This window comes from Ranitomeya imitator, chromosome 1 (genome assembly GCF_032444005.1).
Source record: "Ranitomeya imitator isolate aRanImi1 chromosome 1, aRanImi1.pri, whole genome shotgun sequence".
Classification (NCBI taxonomy): domain Eukaryota; kingdom Metazoa; phylum Chordata; class Amphibia; order Anura; family Dendrobatidae; genus Ranitomeya; species Ranitomeya imitator.
The window spans coordinates 711,988,284-712,006,152 of record NC_091282.1 but is presented as its reverse complement, the minus strand read 5'-3'; the positions used below and the strand labels follow the sequence as shown (position 1 = coordinate 712,006,152).

The following is a 17,869-nucleotide window of genomic DNA, read 5'->3' as shown; positions in this document are numbered from 1 at the left end:
GAGGCGTGGGATAGACTGAATTCTCTAGCCCCTTTGAACAATAGATTCGTACAACATCATAGAAAATTAGTGCATGACTTGTTAAACAATACACAAACCCTGACAGATTGTTGGATCTGTACCCATTCGCCGGTATCAGCCACAAGTATACCTTTTCTAGCAGTTCCCGTATTAGCAGAAGAAATATTCGCTTGGCCTAATTGTTCAGACAACCTGGCCAACAACCAAATTGGTAATGCTAGGCTGTGGAATACTACAATCGCCATACCAATTGTGGGATGGGTAGAATTTCCTTGGTGGCAGGGTAATCTCTCAGGGAGTAACACACATCTACAATATTTAGCATTTAGGGGAGGAAAATGGGTACCTAGAAATAAGACTGAATTAACTAATTTAGGACAGGTCCCCACAGAAAATCTACAGCTTAGTTTCAGTACAACCGTCCCCCCCTCTGATGCTTTCAAACCTGTAGTATTGGAAAGATACATACATAATAGAAAATGGAAACATTCTAAATTGTTCCCCCAAGGTGATGCAAACAGTTGTACAAGTAAGCTGGGGAACCTGGTTTGTAATGAATCCAATGAGTATATCAAAGGAATGCCTGTATGTGGGAATCCCGCAGCCGGGTACTGTAGCCCCTTGGGACAAAAACCCTCTTGGTGTATGCTTCAGAATGTATCTAGATTTGTGGACTTGGCTCACAGATTGGTATTGCAGCACTCAGCTCTATGGGATCTGCCTGAAGGTACATTTTGGATATGCGGAGAAGGAGCATATAAATGGCTTCCCGTAGGTATAAAGGGTACTTGTACATTAGGACGCCTAACCCCGGCTACATTCATAATTTCAAATAAACAAGTGAATATGCAAGCCGTGCCCAAGCACACACTGTATAAAAGAGCTGCAGATAACTCACCACGTCCCTCGGGGAGGCCACATATAGTACAAATGGGAATTCCTAACAAAATTGCTAGTACCATTTTTATTTATCCTATGTTAACACAGATGTGGGATAAATTAGTTAGAGCCACGGATTATCTAGATGATCAGATCTGGGATATATTGGATATACTAAACACTAGTATAGCTGTACAGAATCAGCTTATAATAGTCACTAACCAACATACCCTGGTATTGGATTACCTAACTGCCTCACAAGGGGGTATGTGTCAAATCATCGGACCCACCTGTCATTATATAGACCCGAATAGTACTATGAGTATGACATTTAAATTAAAGGACGTACAACGACTCAGAGATCAGTATGACAAAGACAATGACCAGAATAAGGATAGCTGGTGGTCAGATACCTTTTCTTTTCTTAACCCAGCCAACTGGTTCAGAGGAATCGGTGGGTGGGTTGCTGGGATTATGCAGAGCATAATACATATAGTTATGATTATTGTAGTCATATACGTACTATTCCAGATTGTGCTCAAGAGTATCTCAGTATGCACAGATAAACTTTGTGTAATAGATGCAAGAGTATAAAGTTTTTTTTCCTTCTTCTCTTATGTTATCCTTTGCTAATACTGATTATTGCGCTTATTTTGCTATCCCTTTGTAATATCTGTACTTATTGCAAAACAAAGAAAAGGTTGCGAGAGTTAAACGGAAGAATTAATACTAGATTTGATTCTCTTATTGAATACAAGCATGTACATGTGTAATACCAAATAAAGGCTTTGTCTTTGGCCCTGTGGTAATAAAATAAATAAAAGAAAATGTCAAAGGGGGGAATTGTGGAGATCAGACTGAACTAAAGGAATCCATCTTGTCTTCTTCCTGAGAAATCTCGCTTACAACAAGATACATTTCTGCTGACTTGACATTTCCTTTTATGGAAGTAATCATGTGTGCATTCCTTCTTTCAATAGCAGCCTTTCATTCACCTTCCAGATGATGTAACTTTCTACTGATAAAGACTGGTATAGATTGTTTATGTAAGAGATAGTGAAATATGAGCGCTTGTGCGCATGTCTGTAAAAGAATAATTCTTTTCTATATAAAGGGAGGGCAAAGCCCAGAGAGAGAGATGTGCTCCTGGGCTTCCCTTGTATATGATCACACAATACCTTGTTTGCGTGTCATTTACTCAGGATCCCTACCTCTAGTAAGCCAGGGACTGAGAAGGACTTAACAATCCTTACCTAACCATCTATTGGCCAAGTTCACGTGAGCGTAAAAAAAAAAAAAAGTGATCCTGGTTTCACCCAGAAAAAAAAAAAAATACGGGCGATTTCCCTATGAATTGTTATATTACATGCCTTTATAGATCAGCTGTTATTGAAGTTTACAGCAAATATATTTTTTCCCGCACCCATAGATGTGAATAGAAAAGTCTCATTTGACATATGGATGAACCTGGCGCGCTCTGTGGCTTATTTTATGTGCAGATTCACTCTGTAAAAAAGCACTTGGTAATTTGAACAGCCCAATTGAATAACATTGCTCTCTATACTGTCTGGATTTCACAAACACTCAGTCCCACAATCCAGTCATGTGAACGTGGCCAATGAAGCAAAGCAGTGGACGGCGGACCCAAACCCAAGAACCACAGAAGTCAGCAGGCTTCACACTTTATTAATGAATGCAATAAATAAATACATAAAAAAAGTAGAAGACAAATTCTAATGTCACACTGCATTCTTGTGCATACTCAACCTCATTCATTGTCAATGGGTCAATAGCCGGGTACAGCGTAGTTTTCGGCGGTCCCATAGACAATGAATGGAGTTGAGGCTGAACATGCATAACTCTGCTCCCTGCAAGATGGTGCTGCAGAGCCACGTTCTCGGGTTTCCCGGATTTCTGACCGCAGGCTGAGACGTTCATGGATCTCAAGATCAGCAACTTCTACCTATGCTATAGGCAGAGGTGTCAAACTGCATTCCTCGAGGGCCTCAGACCATGCGTGTTTTCAAGATTTCCTTTGCATTGCACAAGGTGCTGGAATCATTCTGTGCAGGTGATTAAATTATCACCTGTGCAATGCAAGGAAATCCTGAAAACATGACCTGTTTGCGGCCCTCGAGGAATGCAGTTTGACACCTCTGCTATAGGGGATAACCTATGGATAAGAGAATTTGGTTTTGTTTTTTTGGGTGGGGAGCTAGATGTGCCCGGCCGCCTATCGGACACACATTTGAGCAAGCGGTGTTATGAATGTGGCCTATAACTTGCTGAAGTAACAGTAAGGATTCCTTCCCATGTATCTACGGTGGGATTTCTGCAGCGTGATGCAGATCATTAAATCCAATTCATCCTTTGCATTGCTGAAACCCCCCAATGTCCACTGCATCATTTACTAGCCCGATTACACAAAAAAAAAAAACAACCTCAATGTAATTAATAAACAAAAATACGGTAGTTGTTTTTTTGCTGCCGAACTAGGTCTGTTGATCTAATATACACTGTAGATTTAAATTATTATTAATAAAAAGCCTTAATAAACTTGACCTTAGTAGATCGTACTGATGTATAGAAAGTCTTAATGGCACAAGATAGGGAGCTGTTATGAGGCAGCTTCTACAAAGATTAACATTAAAAAGGGTTATACAGGACTTTACTTCTTTTTTGCTATGGACCAAGAACGTATGGGCAGGTAGTTGCCAACTATCTCCTTGTTCTGCCCAGTGCCGATCTCTGCCAGCTCAGAGGTCACGGACCGCTCCCGTCTTCATTACCTCTTCCAGGCTGCTCTGTTGACATGGCTTCACTGCGGACGTCATGCTGATCGATAGCCGCCTCCCAGCAGTGAGGCCGCAGGGAGCCAGCTGTCAATCAGTATGACATAGACAAGACTGTCAAAACCGGTTTGTGACCTCTCTGAGCCGGCAGAGATCGGTGCTGGGCAGGACAGACAGGTAATTAGCAACTACCTGCCTGTAAGTTCTTAGCTCAATAGCAAAAAATAAGATAACTCCTGGATCACCCCGTTAATTGCCATTTTAACACCATTCTGTCATAAAGTCTAAAATTCTGTTCTGATAAGTTTCCTAATATAATGTGATTGTGGTTTGAGCACCACTTTTTGCTTTGTGTCTACAAATTTGTTGTGCAAAACACAGATTAAAATGATAAATTGCTGGCATCCAGCAGGCACCACTAGAGGGAGCTACTGAGTTGAATGAGTAACTATTATGCTCCCTCTAGTGGTGGCTGCAGGAAGCCAGAATGTTACCTTTTACACAGAAGTCTGCATGGGATTTGGTGCTCTGTATCAGAAAACTGAGGCTCCAACTTCTAGAAATAAAAGTAATCTGCACATGAATGTTGAACTTATTTAAAAAAAAAACACAAAGATGTTTAATGGAGGATCCTTACTTTTGGACATAAGAAAGTCACAAAGACATATACAAATGTTTAGTTGAATGTTAAATATATTAACAAGGTAATAATGTGTACACTAGAACTTTACAAATGGCTGATGAGCCCTGACAGCTTATGTGGTCCCATCAAATATTTCAATTACTGCAAGCAAGAAACAACAATCCTGTGAATCTGACGGCTCAAAAATGCTGAGGGTTATGAATTAGCAGATGCTTGGGACTCGAGTAACATAGAAAGGCACAGTTTTGATTTCGGCAGGTGTTGCTCTTCCCCTGCTGCTAAGTCGGGACAGCGGATAGTTCCTGCTTCTGTGCCAAGTTTACAGAGTCATCTCCTTCCATTACAAAACTGATATTGACAAAGGAGCTGGCGGCTTCAGGCTGCTCCAACTGAGGCGTGGTCTCGTGTTGCTGCCAGTTCTGCTCTTGGAACTGTTTCTCTGCCTGCTCTGACAGTTCATTCTCTTCTTCCTCCTCTTCAACCTACAAACCAGAGAGATGCACTTTTATTGTCCAACAGAAAAAGATACTGCCTACTGCGAGGCAGTGAGAGGGTTCATATACGAGGGTCAATGTGTCCCCCAGGATGCAGACAGTCCTATTAAACCCGCTGGAGTGCCTTAGGTTCACAGCAGGATGCCTGGGACTCACAAGGCAAAATAAAAGTAAGTGTAGATTGGGTCCAAGTAGTGACCAAGTCAAATACTTAGGAAAACCCTTTAGGGGCTAGTGGGGCAGTTCACTCTCCCCAGTCGGGTTTTGTAAGTGGCTCTATGGCCACGATTTCATTTAAACCTGTCAGTTTTGGCCTCGGGTGTGTCAGAATTGGAGTTTGCAAGCTGCAGGGCAGGTGGCTCTGTGCAATCCAGGTCTGTATGAAGCTAGCACAGAGCCAGGGATTCCAGGCGGCTGACACAAACAAAAGACACAGCGGTGCCTTTGTCCAGGGCAACTGGTTTTGAGTTCTGGACTGTGTTTACAGAAACTCGGCTGCGGTCTGGAGGACATCACTCCTATGTGTGAGTTTGTGGACATTAAAAGACATTTGCTTTGAACCTTTCTGTGGTCCCTGCCCATCTGTCGCACTGCACAACCCCGCTGCACTACACTACCTATAGGCTAATTTTTTTTGTTTTTTTACATAAAGTTGATTTTACTATTTAGTGCATGTCCACGAATCAATCCTTAGACCACATTTTGTAGGTCCCAATTACCACATACCCCCAGCTCACCCCATTTGATCTGATATTTTGGAGATGCTGACCTAGTTGTGTTCTGGCTGTTTGCTTTCCTCCTAATACAGTATGTTTTAGAGCGGGGTTTCAGAGGCGGTGGCCCAAGATACTATTTTGTGCAAACCACTCCTCTTCCACCAGTCAGATTTATCTAAATTTGAGGTCTCCAGAGCAGAACAGATGAGACGGAGGGTTTATTACTGAATTTTCTAGGTTCCCCAATACTAAAGTGGATGTCTCAGTGTCAATAAACTCTCTGTACATTTCCCTCATTACCCGCAAACTACTGAACCAAAATGTGTGTAACCTAGAGCAGGTCAGATAAAACTTACATTTTAAGCTTTTACAACCCCTTCGAAATCACCATGTTTGCCCCCATAAAATAACAACCTTTATACTCCCCTCCAGTGCCAATGACGTTCGAGCAGTGTTGGTGCTCGCTCTAACGGGGCTTGTGTGACATTGTCACATGAGCCCTGCACCCAATCAGCGCTGACTTCACTTGCCCCACCTCAAATGTATCAGACATCAAGAGGAAGTGAGCGGCCCGCCACAGCTCCAAATCCCCCTTGATGTCGGATTTGTTTACCAGTAACAAAGTACAATGTGTCACGAAGAAATCTCAGAATCACTGTGATCTGTTAAAACTTTTCAGAGTTATTGCCATATAAAGTGAAAGATGTGGAAAATTTGGTCCGGTCACGAAGAGGTTAAAATGCGAAAAGCCAAAGGAATAAATACATTATTGCTATCAATGGCAGCAATTGTATTTTTTGCTACGATAGTTTTGTCATTGCTACACTCACATTAATAACGCCATTACAAGGTTCTTCTTTTCCACTTGACTGGTTGACAATACTTTTTTTTTTTTTTAGAAATCTGTGGCAAACTTTAAAGTCACGACCTGAGGGTTACATGTTTTATTCCCACTACCTGATCAGTTCCCATCTAGGTTGGGGTTATAGGTTTTGCATATCCCGGCAGTAACACGATATGTTTACAGGCAGTAATGGACGTCAGAAGACAGGCGACGGCACACACTCGGATTCTATTACCATCCCCACACATATGCCCAGGAGAACACGGGTCTGAGCAGTGGGAACGGCCAGCATATACCTCCTTCTGCATTCTGTAATATTCATCAATCGCATACTGGTACTTCGGTGTACTGACCCCCAGAACCGATGCTATTTTTTCTCCTAAAAAGTCGCAAACTGAAAAAAATACAATAGATTACAATTAACAATAAGAGCAAAATAAATCCCAATGTCTGAATTACAGCAGCAGGTCCCCCCAGCCTAGGTTCTAGCTATTCCAACCTGGATCACTACAGAACCAAATACAAGACAAGGGGGCTGGCGGGCCGTCCCACCGGTGGGCCGTCCCACCGGTGGGCCGTCCCACCGGAGGGCCGTCCCACCGGAGGGCCGTCCCACCGGAGGGCCGTCCCACCGGAGGGCTGTCCCTGTGATTGTATGTTTTGCGACAGACAACTGCAGCACATGTGTGGATTGCCTATTTGTTTGGCAATCCACAGATGTGTTGCGGCTGTCTACCGTCACAAATCATGCAGTCACAGGGACCCGAATATAGTATCCGAGCACACCCAAGACAGATTAGACTAAATTGTCATTGTGATAGGTTCCCTTTAAGGCCCCATTCACACATCACAGTTTCACATTCATGTTCTATCGGTATTCTTTTTCCAAATAGAGCACATATTCATAATCTGTAGAACTTTTCACATTACTTTTTTTTTTTTGGGGGGGGGGGAGGGAATGGGGGTTAGGGGAGAGACTATCAGAAGACATGTACAATTTTGATCAGACTGGTGAATCAACTTCACCTATTCACTTCTGTAATGGAGGAAAGACTTTATTTTAGGGTTTTTTCTTTCACAAACAAACTAGTAGTTAGTACCTTAATGGTGATACTGTCACCTATAATATAGGAGCAAAAATGACTACAACAGGTGACCATGACATAGTGGGATACCCCATCTGTTGATTTTGGTTGTCCCAGTGTATGTCTAAAGCGAGTCAATGGTCCCAGCCAGGATACTGCACAATCTGAAAATGGCAGTAGTTCACATTGCACACTATATGGTGCTGTGCAATGTTCTGCCGGTCGCCCTGCACACTAATCGAGTGTAAACTACAGGAAACAATTAAGGATTAAACAATGGACTCCAGCAGCAGTTCTCTGTAAGGTGTGTCTGTAGTACAGAAGGAAACTCTGCAAATCTACCTGTAACATGAGAAGTAGCAGGAGTAGTACCCAATGACCTACGCATAAAATATGGGAAAAAACAGGATTTTTGGTTGCTTACCGTAAAATCTGTTTCTTGGAGCCTCCATTGGGGGACACAGGAACCATGAGGTGTATGCTGCTGACACTATGCAAATAAAAAAGTTAGCTCCTCCTCTGCGGTGTACACCCCACCGACTGGCATTATACTCTTCAGTTAGTGAGAAAGCAGTAGGAGATAATGAACAAGGTTGAAAACCATAAACACAAACTTGAGAACTGTAAACGTGAGAACAGTTATAGAACATAAAACAACAGGAAACATTGGGAGGGAACTGTGTCCCCCAATGGAGGCTCCAAGAAACAGATTTTACGGTAAGCAACCAAAAATCCTGTTTTCTTTATCGCCTCTCATTGGGGGACACAGGAACCATGGGACGTCCCAAAGCAGTCCCACGGGCGGGAAAAACAGACTTCCATCAGGTCAGAGGACTCACCACTGCCGCCTGCAAGATCCTTCTGCCTAGGCTGGCGTCCGCCGAAGCGTAAAAATTGTAAAATTTGGCGAACGTGTGGATGGAAGACCAAGTTGCCGCTTTGCAAAGCTGTAGGGCGGAAGCCCAGTGGTGCACCGCCCAGGAGGCGCCGACTGCCCGGGTAGAGTGAGCCTTAATTCCAGGAGGGGGCACTCTGTTCTTGACCCGGTAAGCCTCCAAAATTGCCATTCTGATCCAGCGAGCAATAGTCGCTTTAGAACCTTGTTGAGGTGGAAGGTGGAAACCACATTAGGAAGAAAAGAAGGTGGGGGCCGGAAGACCACCTTGTCCTGGTGAATGACCAAAAACGGAGGACGGCAAGACAGGGCCGCCAACTCGGAAACGCGGCGAATAGACGTGATGGCCACAAGAAAGGTCAACTTCCTAGATAGAACTGATAGAGGAATCTCCCTAAGAGGCTCAAAGGATGAAACCCTCAGAACGTCCAGTACCAGGTTTAAATCCCATGAATCCACAGGGGGCCCTGTACGGAGGGACAGCGTGGGCTACTCCTTGAAGGAAGGTCTTAACCTGTGGACGAGAAGCCAAAGTCTTCTGAAAGAGGATGGAAAGCACAGAGACCTGACCCTTCAGGTAGCTAAGAGCCAGGCCCGAATCCAGTCCTGCCTGAAGGAAGGCCAAAAGAGAAGGCAGGGAAAAAGCCATAGATGGAACGCGGTTGGACTCGCACCAACGGAAGTAAGCCTTCCAGGTACGGTAGTAGATCCTGGAAGACGAAGGCTTCCGAGCCTGAATCATGGTGTGAATCACCCGGTCCGAAAGGCCGGACGCTCTTAGAACCGCGGTCTCAACAGCCACGCCGTTAAACTGAGCGACCGAGAATTCGGGTGGCAGATCGGACCCTAAGACAGCAGATCGGGCCTGTCTGGAAGGCGCCAGGGAGCATCCGCGAGAAGGTTGACGAGCTCCGCGAACCAAGCTCTCCTGGGCCAATCCGGGGCGACCAGGATGACCGTCACCCCTTCCGCTTTGATCTTCTTCAACAGTTTGGGAAGTAATGGAAGGGGTGGGAACAGGTAGGGCAGCCCGAACTGTGACCAAAGGAATGGCCAGAGCATCGACGCCCACTGCGAGAGGATCGAGAGACCTGGAGATGAACTGCGGAACCTTCCTGTTCATTCGAGACGCCGTGAGATCCACGTCCGGAGTCCCCCATCGAAGACAAATCTGATGGAAGACCTCCGGATGCAAGGACCATTCCCCTGCCGCGAGGCCCTCGCGGCTGAGGAAGTCGGCGGCCCAGTTGTCCACGCCGGGAATATGCACCGCGGATATCACCGGAACCGTTGCCTCTGCCCAAAGGAGGATCTTGGATACCTCGGCAAGGGCCAAGGAGCTCCGGGTCCCCCCCTGATGGTTGACATATGCCACAGCCGTGGCGTTGTCCGTCTGGATCCGGACTGGCAGGCCCCTGAGAATCCCTTCCCAGTGGCGGAGGGACAGAAAGATGGCCCAAATTTCGAGGACATTGATTGGCAGAGATGACTCCTGCGACGACCAACGGCCCTGAACCGTCAGGTGGCGAAGAACCGCACCCCAGCCGAGCAGGTTGGCGTCCGTTGTCACCACCTGCCAGTGAACTGGCCTGCCCTGGGAGATGAGAGGTGACGTCAGCCACCAGTTGAGAGACCGCTTGACCCGAGAAGAGAGTCTGATCGGCCGATCCAGGGAGAAGACAGACCTGTCCCACTGAGACAGAATGGCTTGCTGAAGGGGTTGCGAATGAAATTGGGCAAAGGGAATTGCTTCCAATGTAGCTACCATCCTCCCCAGAACCTTCATGGCCGATCGGAGGGAGGGAGGCCGAGGACCCTGGAGCAAGCGTATGTCCCGACAAAGAGTGGATCTCTTGTCTTTGGGAAGGAAGACTCTGGTCTGACGAGTGTCGAAGAGCATGCCCAGAAAGATGATGCGCTGAGAAGGAATAAGGCAGGACTTGAGCCAAACGGTCCGTCGGATGGCAACGGCATTGCTGGAAGCCTGAGCCGCACAAGACGCGACATCCAGGAAGGCGGAGACCAGGTATTCACCAGCGTGGGAAATCTTGTTGGCAAGCTCCGCTAGTTGCACGGGAGGCGCCCCGTCCAGGATACATCGACGTAGATCTTTGGCCCATTTGGAAATGGATTTAGAAACCCAAGTAGAAGCAAAAGCTGGGCATAGAGCCGCTGCAGCCGCTTCAAAGGCTGACTTCGCAAAGGATTCTATAACTATTGTTAAAGTACTTCAGAGATGCTCCACCGGACAGTGGAAGCACCGTGTTGGTGGACAGCCTGGAAACAGGGGGATCCACCGAGGGAGAGACCATCCAATTGGCGGTAAGTTCTGGAGAAAAGGGATATAACACACCCAGGCGTTTTCCCCTCTGCAAACGCCGAGTCGGGTTCTCTCTCTCTCTCTGGACAAGATTTCCTCGAATTCAGGATGAGGAGCAAAAAACTTGGAAGGTGGTTTGGCCCGTCTAAACGAAACCGCTTGATCTGCGGATTCCGTAGAGGGATCCTTTATGCCACAGGTTTGGTTTATTGCCCCAATGAGATTCTGGACCATATCCCTCATGGTGGCGATTTGCTTCCAGCTCCGAGATATCCTCCGAGGGCGCGTCAGAGAATGCCTCGCCTGACTCAGGGGAGGAGGATCGAGGGGACACCGACCGCAGGGGAGGGCCGTGTGGCGAGATGGAGCGAGAAGAGGACTCAGACCGACGTTCCTGTCTGGACCTTTTGCGGCTTATCAAGGAGGGCTCGGGCGGCGGTTCCTGTGACCCGCTGGCCACTGCAGGGGTCTGCAGGGGTAACCGATCCAGCACGGACACCAGGGTTTGAGACACCTGTGTTAAATCGGCCACCGATTGTGACAGAGAGGAGGCCCAGCCTGGGATGGGGGTATCACTCTCGGGCGGAGCAGCCGGGGGATCCTGGGCGGTGGGAACAATCGGGTTGCTGCAGGACTGACATAGCGGAGAGGACTGACCTGAGGGAAGTTCGCTGTTACAGGACGAACATGCAAAGTACTTGACTAAGGCAGAAGATGAAGAAGTAGGGGGACGAGAGCGGCCCCCTTTAGAGGTAGACATTTTGAGAGGTCCCTGAAGAAAATGCCAGTGGGTTAGGGGACAGTGGGGCAGAGGGGGGTGTCATTCTGCAGTGCAGCTACTCACGGACCAGGTCCTGGAAGATGTCCCACTTGTCTGTGGAGAAGTCCTGCCCTGAGGTGCTGTATCCTGCGCAGATCGTGCTGTGCCCACAGAAGATGCGCGAAGATGCGGGGCGCGCTGCGTGTGCTGCAAAGCGGTGCGCACACCAGAAGAGTGTCCCTGGAGGAAGGGGGTGGAGCCAGACACAGGCGCCGGTGGGCAGGGCACAGTATGTCGGGCGGGAAAAAGCCTGCCCGCAGAAGCGGAAGTGGGGGAGCGCGCAAACCGGAAGTAGGCCCCGGCCGAAGCCGGGGCCTAAATTAGGAGCCGGCGGCCGAGGAGGGGAGCCGCGTCGCCGGAAAGGTGCGTCGCAGAGAAAAACCCCTGCGGCGCCAGAGCAGCGCGCCGCAGGAAGAAGCGGTGCGCCGGCCTGTCAGGGCTGCAGCGCTGGTGTGCCCCATGAAAAACCGCGGCGCAGAGGGGAGAAGAACCTGAAGGTCTGGCTGGACGGAAGGAAACGCGGCGCCGGTAGGAAAACGTAGGGGCCCCACGTCCGATAGAAGGCAGGTCATGGGAGAAGATCTGCAGCAATAAATCTGCAAACCCGGGTCATGCTGCGGGAATCCGTGCAAGCGACGACAAGGTATATGGGAGCCCCTAGTAAGACCCCCTGAAATATCTGGGATGGTATGGGAAATACTTACCTCAAACATCCCACGCCGGTACTAACCTTAAAAGGGGATGAGACGTCCATGGAGCTGATGGACGTCCTCGTCTCCACAACCGACAGGCTCTGGTGGGCGAGTGGGTGGGGGACGGAGCCAGGACCGGACTTCTAAGCACGCTTGTGTGCTAGGCTCTTGGTCCTGGAGAAGGATCTATGAGGATACGGTGTGGCAGTACACATCGTACTCATAGTCCATGATGTGGGGACTACAGGTGTGACTGTTCACCCTGTATCCCTTCCAAAAACCTGAAAGAAAAACGACGCACATTGAGGTAGATAAGGGTCTAATGAAAGACCCGTGTCCACCTCCTACTGACACTAAGCTAAACTGAAGAGTATAATGCCAGTCAGTGGGGTGTAGACTGCAGAGGAGGAGCTAACTTTTTTATTTGCATAGGGTCAGCCTCCTAGTGGCAGCAGCATACACCCCATGGTTCCTGTGTCCCCCAATGAGAGGCGATAAAGAAATAACACCGCACTTTTTTTTTTCCCCAAATAGCAAGGCATAGTTGTGCCGTTCATCAATAGGCAATTCAGAACTGGGACATCTTGTTTTTGGATTGCACAGCAATAAACAGAACAACTATACCCTGTAATTTGAAGAAAAACAAAAGAGAGCGTTGAGTTCTTTTTACCATGGTATATAGGGTAGGACTCTACTTGAGCTCTTTGACCTGGCACAGGGGTACCATGTTCACTTTTCGGCCTTCAGTGTTTGATTAGTAAGGGTCTTTAGGGATGGACCCATACAGTCAAACACCAATAGTCTGTTAGGGGTGAACAAGTGGCACTGAGCCGTAGTAGAACAGTCAGACAAATGAACACATCTCAATGGCTAAAATAGGAATAAGATGGTCTACAGCAAAGGTCTCAAACTGCATTCCTCAAGGGCTGCAAACAGGTCATATTTTCAGGATGTCCTGGTTCTGCACAGGTGATAATTTAATCACCTACACACAATGATTACAGCACCTTGGGCAATGCTAAGGAAATCTTGAAAACACACACGGTTTGCAGCCCTCGAGGAATGCAGTTTGACACCCCTGGTCTAAAGGAACGACATATTGCTGTAATTGTGCTACTCAGTAATCGGTTGGGGGGACATTACCCATTAGCTGTCACTGCCGCTCAGGAGGACGGAAGAGGAATGGGTTGAGTAATCCAGTGTAAACTGATGAGTGTATGACATACCTGAAAGTGTGGAGGTTGCGACTCTCAGCATGTAGAACCAGAGATATGGCCCCCATGTTAACTTTGCCTGCAAGAACCATAGACAGAAAATAGAAGGTTGTTGTTTCAACATTGATTTATACAATTCACTAACAGGGAAATGAAAGTAACCAACGACTCAATCCCGTCTCGTTTTCTAGTTTTTACATCATGTGGCAGAGAAGATGCTGCGTATGTACGATCACTCTCCGTTAAGGTCTATGAAAGATCTTGGGATAGATTCATTAAAAGGAAACCTGTCACCCGATTCATGATGCCAAAACCACGGGCACCATGAACCAGAGCCTGGCAGCACAATTGCAGCTAGGTAGATTTGTCTCTAAAACGCTCTAGCATTTCAAAGTTCCTTAAGAGGATCATAGATGGAGAAAAAAAAAAAAAAAAGACCAGTCCAGCACCGCCCTGACTGGCTTCTCCCAGCACTGCTAGAGCAGATTCCCACAGCGAGAGACCTGGTCGAGAAAAGCTTTTGACTAGTCTAGTCTATGTCTGGATCTTTAAAGTATTTCTTCTTGGAAACGCTGCTGCCAGGATCTGATTCATGATGCCCATACATGAATTAGGTAACATGTTCCCTTTTAGAGTGGCATTCTGTGTGTCAGTCCTAAAGGTACCGTCACACATAACGATATCGTTAACGATATCGTTGCTTTTTGTGACGTAGCAACGATATCGTTAAGGAAATCATTATGTGTGACAGCGACCAACGATCAGGCCCCTGCTGGGAGATCGTTGGTCGCTGAGGAAAGTCCAGAACTTTATTTCGTCGCTGGATCTCCCGCTGACATCGCTGAATCGGCGTGTGTGACGCCGATCCAGCGATGTCTTCACTGGTAACCAGGGTAAACATCGGGTTACTAAGCGCAGGGCCGCGCTTAGTAACCCGATGTTTACCCTGGTTACCAGCGTAAACGTTAAAAAAACAAACACTACATACTTACCTTCAGCTGTCTGTCCCCAGCGCTGTGCTTCTCTGCACTCCTCCTGCATCCTGTGTCAGCGCCGGCCAGCCGGAAAGCACAGCGGTGATGTCACCGCTCTGCTTTCCGGCTGACCGGCGCTGACAGTGCAGAGGAAAGCAGAGCGCCGGAGGACAGACAGCTGAAGGTAAGTATGTAGTGTTTGTTTTTTTAACGTTTACGCTGGTAACCATGGTAAACATCGGGTTACTAAGCGCGGCCCTGCGCTTAGTAACCCGATGTTTACCCTGGTTACCGGGGACCTCGGGATCGTTGGTCGCTGGAGAGCTGTATGTGTGACAGCTCTCCAGCGACCAAACAGCGACGCTGCAGCGATCGACATCGTTGTCGGTATCGCTGCAGCGTCGCTTATTGTGACGGTACCTTAAAGGTACCGTCACACTCAGCAACTTTGCAAAGAGAACGACAACAATCCGTGACGTTGCAGCATCTTGGATAGCGATCTCGTTGTGTTTGACACGCAGCAGCGATCTGAATCCTGCTGTGACATCGCTGGTCGGAGCTAGAAGTCCAGAACTTTATTTCGTCGCCAGGTCGGCGTGTATCCTCATGTTTGACATCAAAAGCAACGACGCCAGCAACGAGCATAGGGCCCCTAGATGTGTGTCGGATCGGTACACTCCGGCTGTTTGACATGGAACGAACAACCAGCGAGAATGAGAAGTGAGTCGCCGTTACGTCACTGGATCGCTCCTGCATCGTTCTGGAGTTGCTGTGTTTGACGTCTCTACAGCGACGTTCCAGCGATCTAGTTTAGGTCGGCTCGTTGTCTATATCGCTGCAGCGTCGCTGAGTGTGACGGTACCTTTAGACTCAACTTCCAACTGCAGTACGCCACAGCCAGAAATGTTACTCCGGTCAGGGACTGGAGTATATGTCTGGCAAAAACACCACCACTTAAAGTGCACAAATTTTCATGAATTAGACCCAGAGGTGTAACCATGGCTCATTCATGCTCTACCCATTTTAGCAGAGACAGGCATAAATACAGCAAAAGTCGCAAAATTTTGGTCCTTTAGACTACAGTGTAATGGGAACACACACGTGACCAACACTTTGCCCCTTTCTTATAAATGGTGGCCATCCTAGTAGTAAGGCACTGAACATATCTTGCATTTATATTGGTAAAAGTCTGATAACTCAGTAAACTTTTGTGCTGGATAGTCAGCTCTCCTAATCTTTGGTTGATGTATTTGCATTTCCTATACAGAAGAGCGTACGCAGCATCTGCCTAGATTTGACAGTTTTTCTACCTACAGGTGACCGGTAATGCTCTCCTAATTCCAACTTATATATTGCTAGTAAATGAATCCATGGATCCAACGTCACTGTCACTTACTGGGTCCACAGTCGGAAGAAGGTCTCTTTTCTCTTGCAAATCTTCTTCCTCGTCTGTACTATATTCCTCCATGGTTTCACCACTAGCAAAGTGAATTATTCTTCGAGGAATTTTTTTCTTCTTCCGTACATCTCCGAGCTCCACACTTTCAAACTCCCGGTCACCACTTACCACAACCTGCGTCAACATAAAAAAAAATATTACAAAACCATGAGATGTGCATATTACACTGTAGTTTAACCCCAGCAGGCACCGTTACACATTGCATGGAGCCATGCATTGCAGCTCTGTTCAATGTATTTACTCACCAGGGCAAATAGCAGCCTCCCCCCCCCCCCAAAAAAAAAAAACAAAACAAAAACAAATGCAAGAGCACGTAAATTCTTTTAATTTTTTTTTGCTTTTTATAATAAAAACTCTAGAGTACGGATCATGACGTGTGGCCTCCCATGAGTCGGATCCGGTATTTAGCACTGGCGGACATTGGTGACACCTGTACTGACAACAGATCCCTACAAAGCGGAGCAACAATAGATTCAGACGCAATAAGTAAACCAATGTTCAATGGATCAGATTAAAAACGGCGACTTTGGTTTCAGTTTTTTTTTTTTTTTACTACCCCTGTCTGTTGCAAGTGGATCCAAAGGAACATGTGAACACAGTCCAAGAGGATTATACTGCAGACAGCAGGATTCCTTATTGAAGCCAATGTGGAAAAAGCAGCAACAAACGTATCCAGTGCGGACAGATCTGTCCATTGTCTGATTACAGACGACATTTCCGTCTATACGGAGAGCAACGACTACATGGGGGTCAGGGCGGACGTGCACAATCCTGGGGGTCTACAGGCCATGGTACATAGCATAGAGCACTGCTGAGCACAGGACGTGGATGCAGCAGGCTGAAGCTGTCATCACCCGCCTGTTGTCAGAGGTGACAGTGAGACAAGTTGTGTGCACTGTTCATATATGGACCACCACACACACGTACAGGTCACACATGGACCATCACACACACGTGAAGATCACATATGGTCCACCACATACACGTACAGGTCATACATGGACCATCACATACACGTACAGATCACATATGGTCTACCACATACACGTACAGGTCACACATGGACCACCACACGCGTACAGGTCACACATGGACCACCACACACGCGTGCAGGTCACACATGGACCACCACACACGCGTACAGGTCACACATGGACCACCACACACGCGTACAGGTCACACATGGACCACCACACACATACAGGTCACACATGGACCACCACACACATACAGGTCACACATGGACCACCACACACATACAGATCACACATGGACCACCACATACATGTACAGATCACACATGGACCACCACATACATGTACAGATCACACATGGACCACCACACACATGTACAGATCACACATGGACCACCACACACGTACAGATCACACATGGACCACCACATACATGTACAGATCACACATGGACCACCACATACATGTACACATCCCCCCAGCACTGCATGTAGCAGGAGTACAACTCAGCCAGGACAGGGCCAGAGTGACGCCAAAACACATACAAAAATCACTCTAAAACCACAAACCTCCCCAGTCGCCATAGCACCAGACTTCAGTTTCTAATGACCGCTCCCAGCCGCCGGCAACCGGGCACCAACCCCAGGAGGAAAGCCAGCGGTGTGAGCGCTCCACGACTCGGTCTGTCAGGAGGAAAACACTTCCTTGCGTTCCACGCCTCAGTCCCTCAGGGAAACACTTCCGTGCGTTTCACACTTCGGTCTCTCAGGGAAACATTTCTTTGCATTTCACGTCTCGGTCTCTCAGCAAAACCACTTCAGTGAGTTCCACGGCTAAGTAATTCAGCTCAAATACTTCCTTTCGGGCCACGTCTCGATTTCTCAGCGCAACCAACTCTATGCCTTGCGTTCCAAGGTACAGCGGAAACACTTCCATGCGGTTCACACCTCGGTCTCACACTCCCAGCGCAAACACTTTCATGCGTTTAATATTGCAACTCTTCAATCTGCGCTCCACTCCTCTGTCTCTGTAACCCGTATGTGCATT

General features: G+C 47.5%; 1 protein-coding gene across 2 annotated transcripts; it reads right to left on the bottom strand.

Moving 5' to 3' along the window:
* Positions 1-2,569: 2,569 nt before the first annotated feature.
* FAM177A1 (family with sequence similarity 177 member A1) lies at positions 2,570-17,521 on the bottom strand. Of its 2 annotated transcripts, none has more exons than XM_069732221.1 (5): positions 17,392-17,521; positions 15,786-15,962; positions 13,428-13,494; positions 6,686-6,783; positions 2,570-4,817 (listed from the first exon to the last, which is right to left on the bottom strand). In XM_069732221.1, exons 1-5 carry the CDS (start codon positions 17,404-17,406, stop codon positions 4,614-4,616), a joined length of 561 nt encoding a protein of 186 aa, XP_069588322.1. In that variant the 5' UTR covers positions 17,407-17,521; the 3' UTR covers positions 2,570-4,613. The 2 variants fall into 2 exon arrangements, with proteins under 2 accessions (XP_069588322.1, XP_069588314.1); XM_069732213.1 differs by having other exon boundaries at positions 4,288-4,817; positions 13,428-13,503; positions 17,392-17,493.
* Positions 17,522-17,869: the final 348 nt, after the last annotated feature.

What these genes read in the sequence shown, in the direction of transcription:
- FAM177A1 (XM_069732213.1), bottom strand. An exon ending in CGCAACCTCCACACTTTCAG is followed by an intron (nt 6,784 to 13,427) that starts GTATGTCATACA and finishes TATTTTTTTCAG; the next exon opens with TTTGCGACTTTTTAGGAGAA. An exon ending in ATTACAGAATGCAGAAGGAG is followed by an intron (nt 4,818 to 6,685) that starts GTATATGCTGGC and finishes TCTGGTTTGTAG; the next exon opens with GTTGAAGAGGAGGAAGAAGA.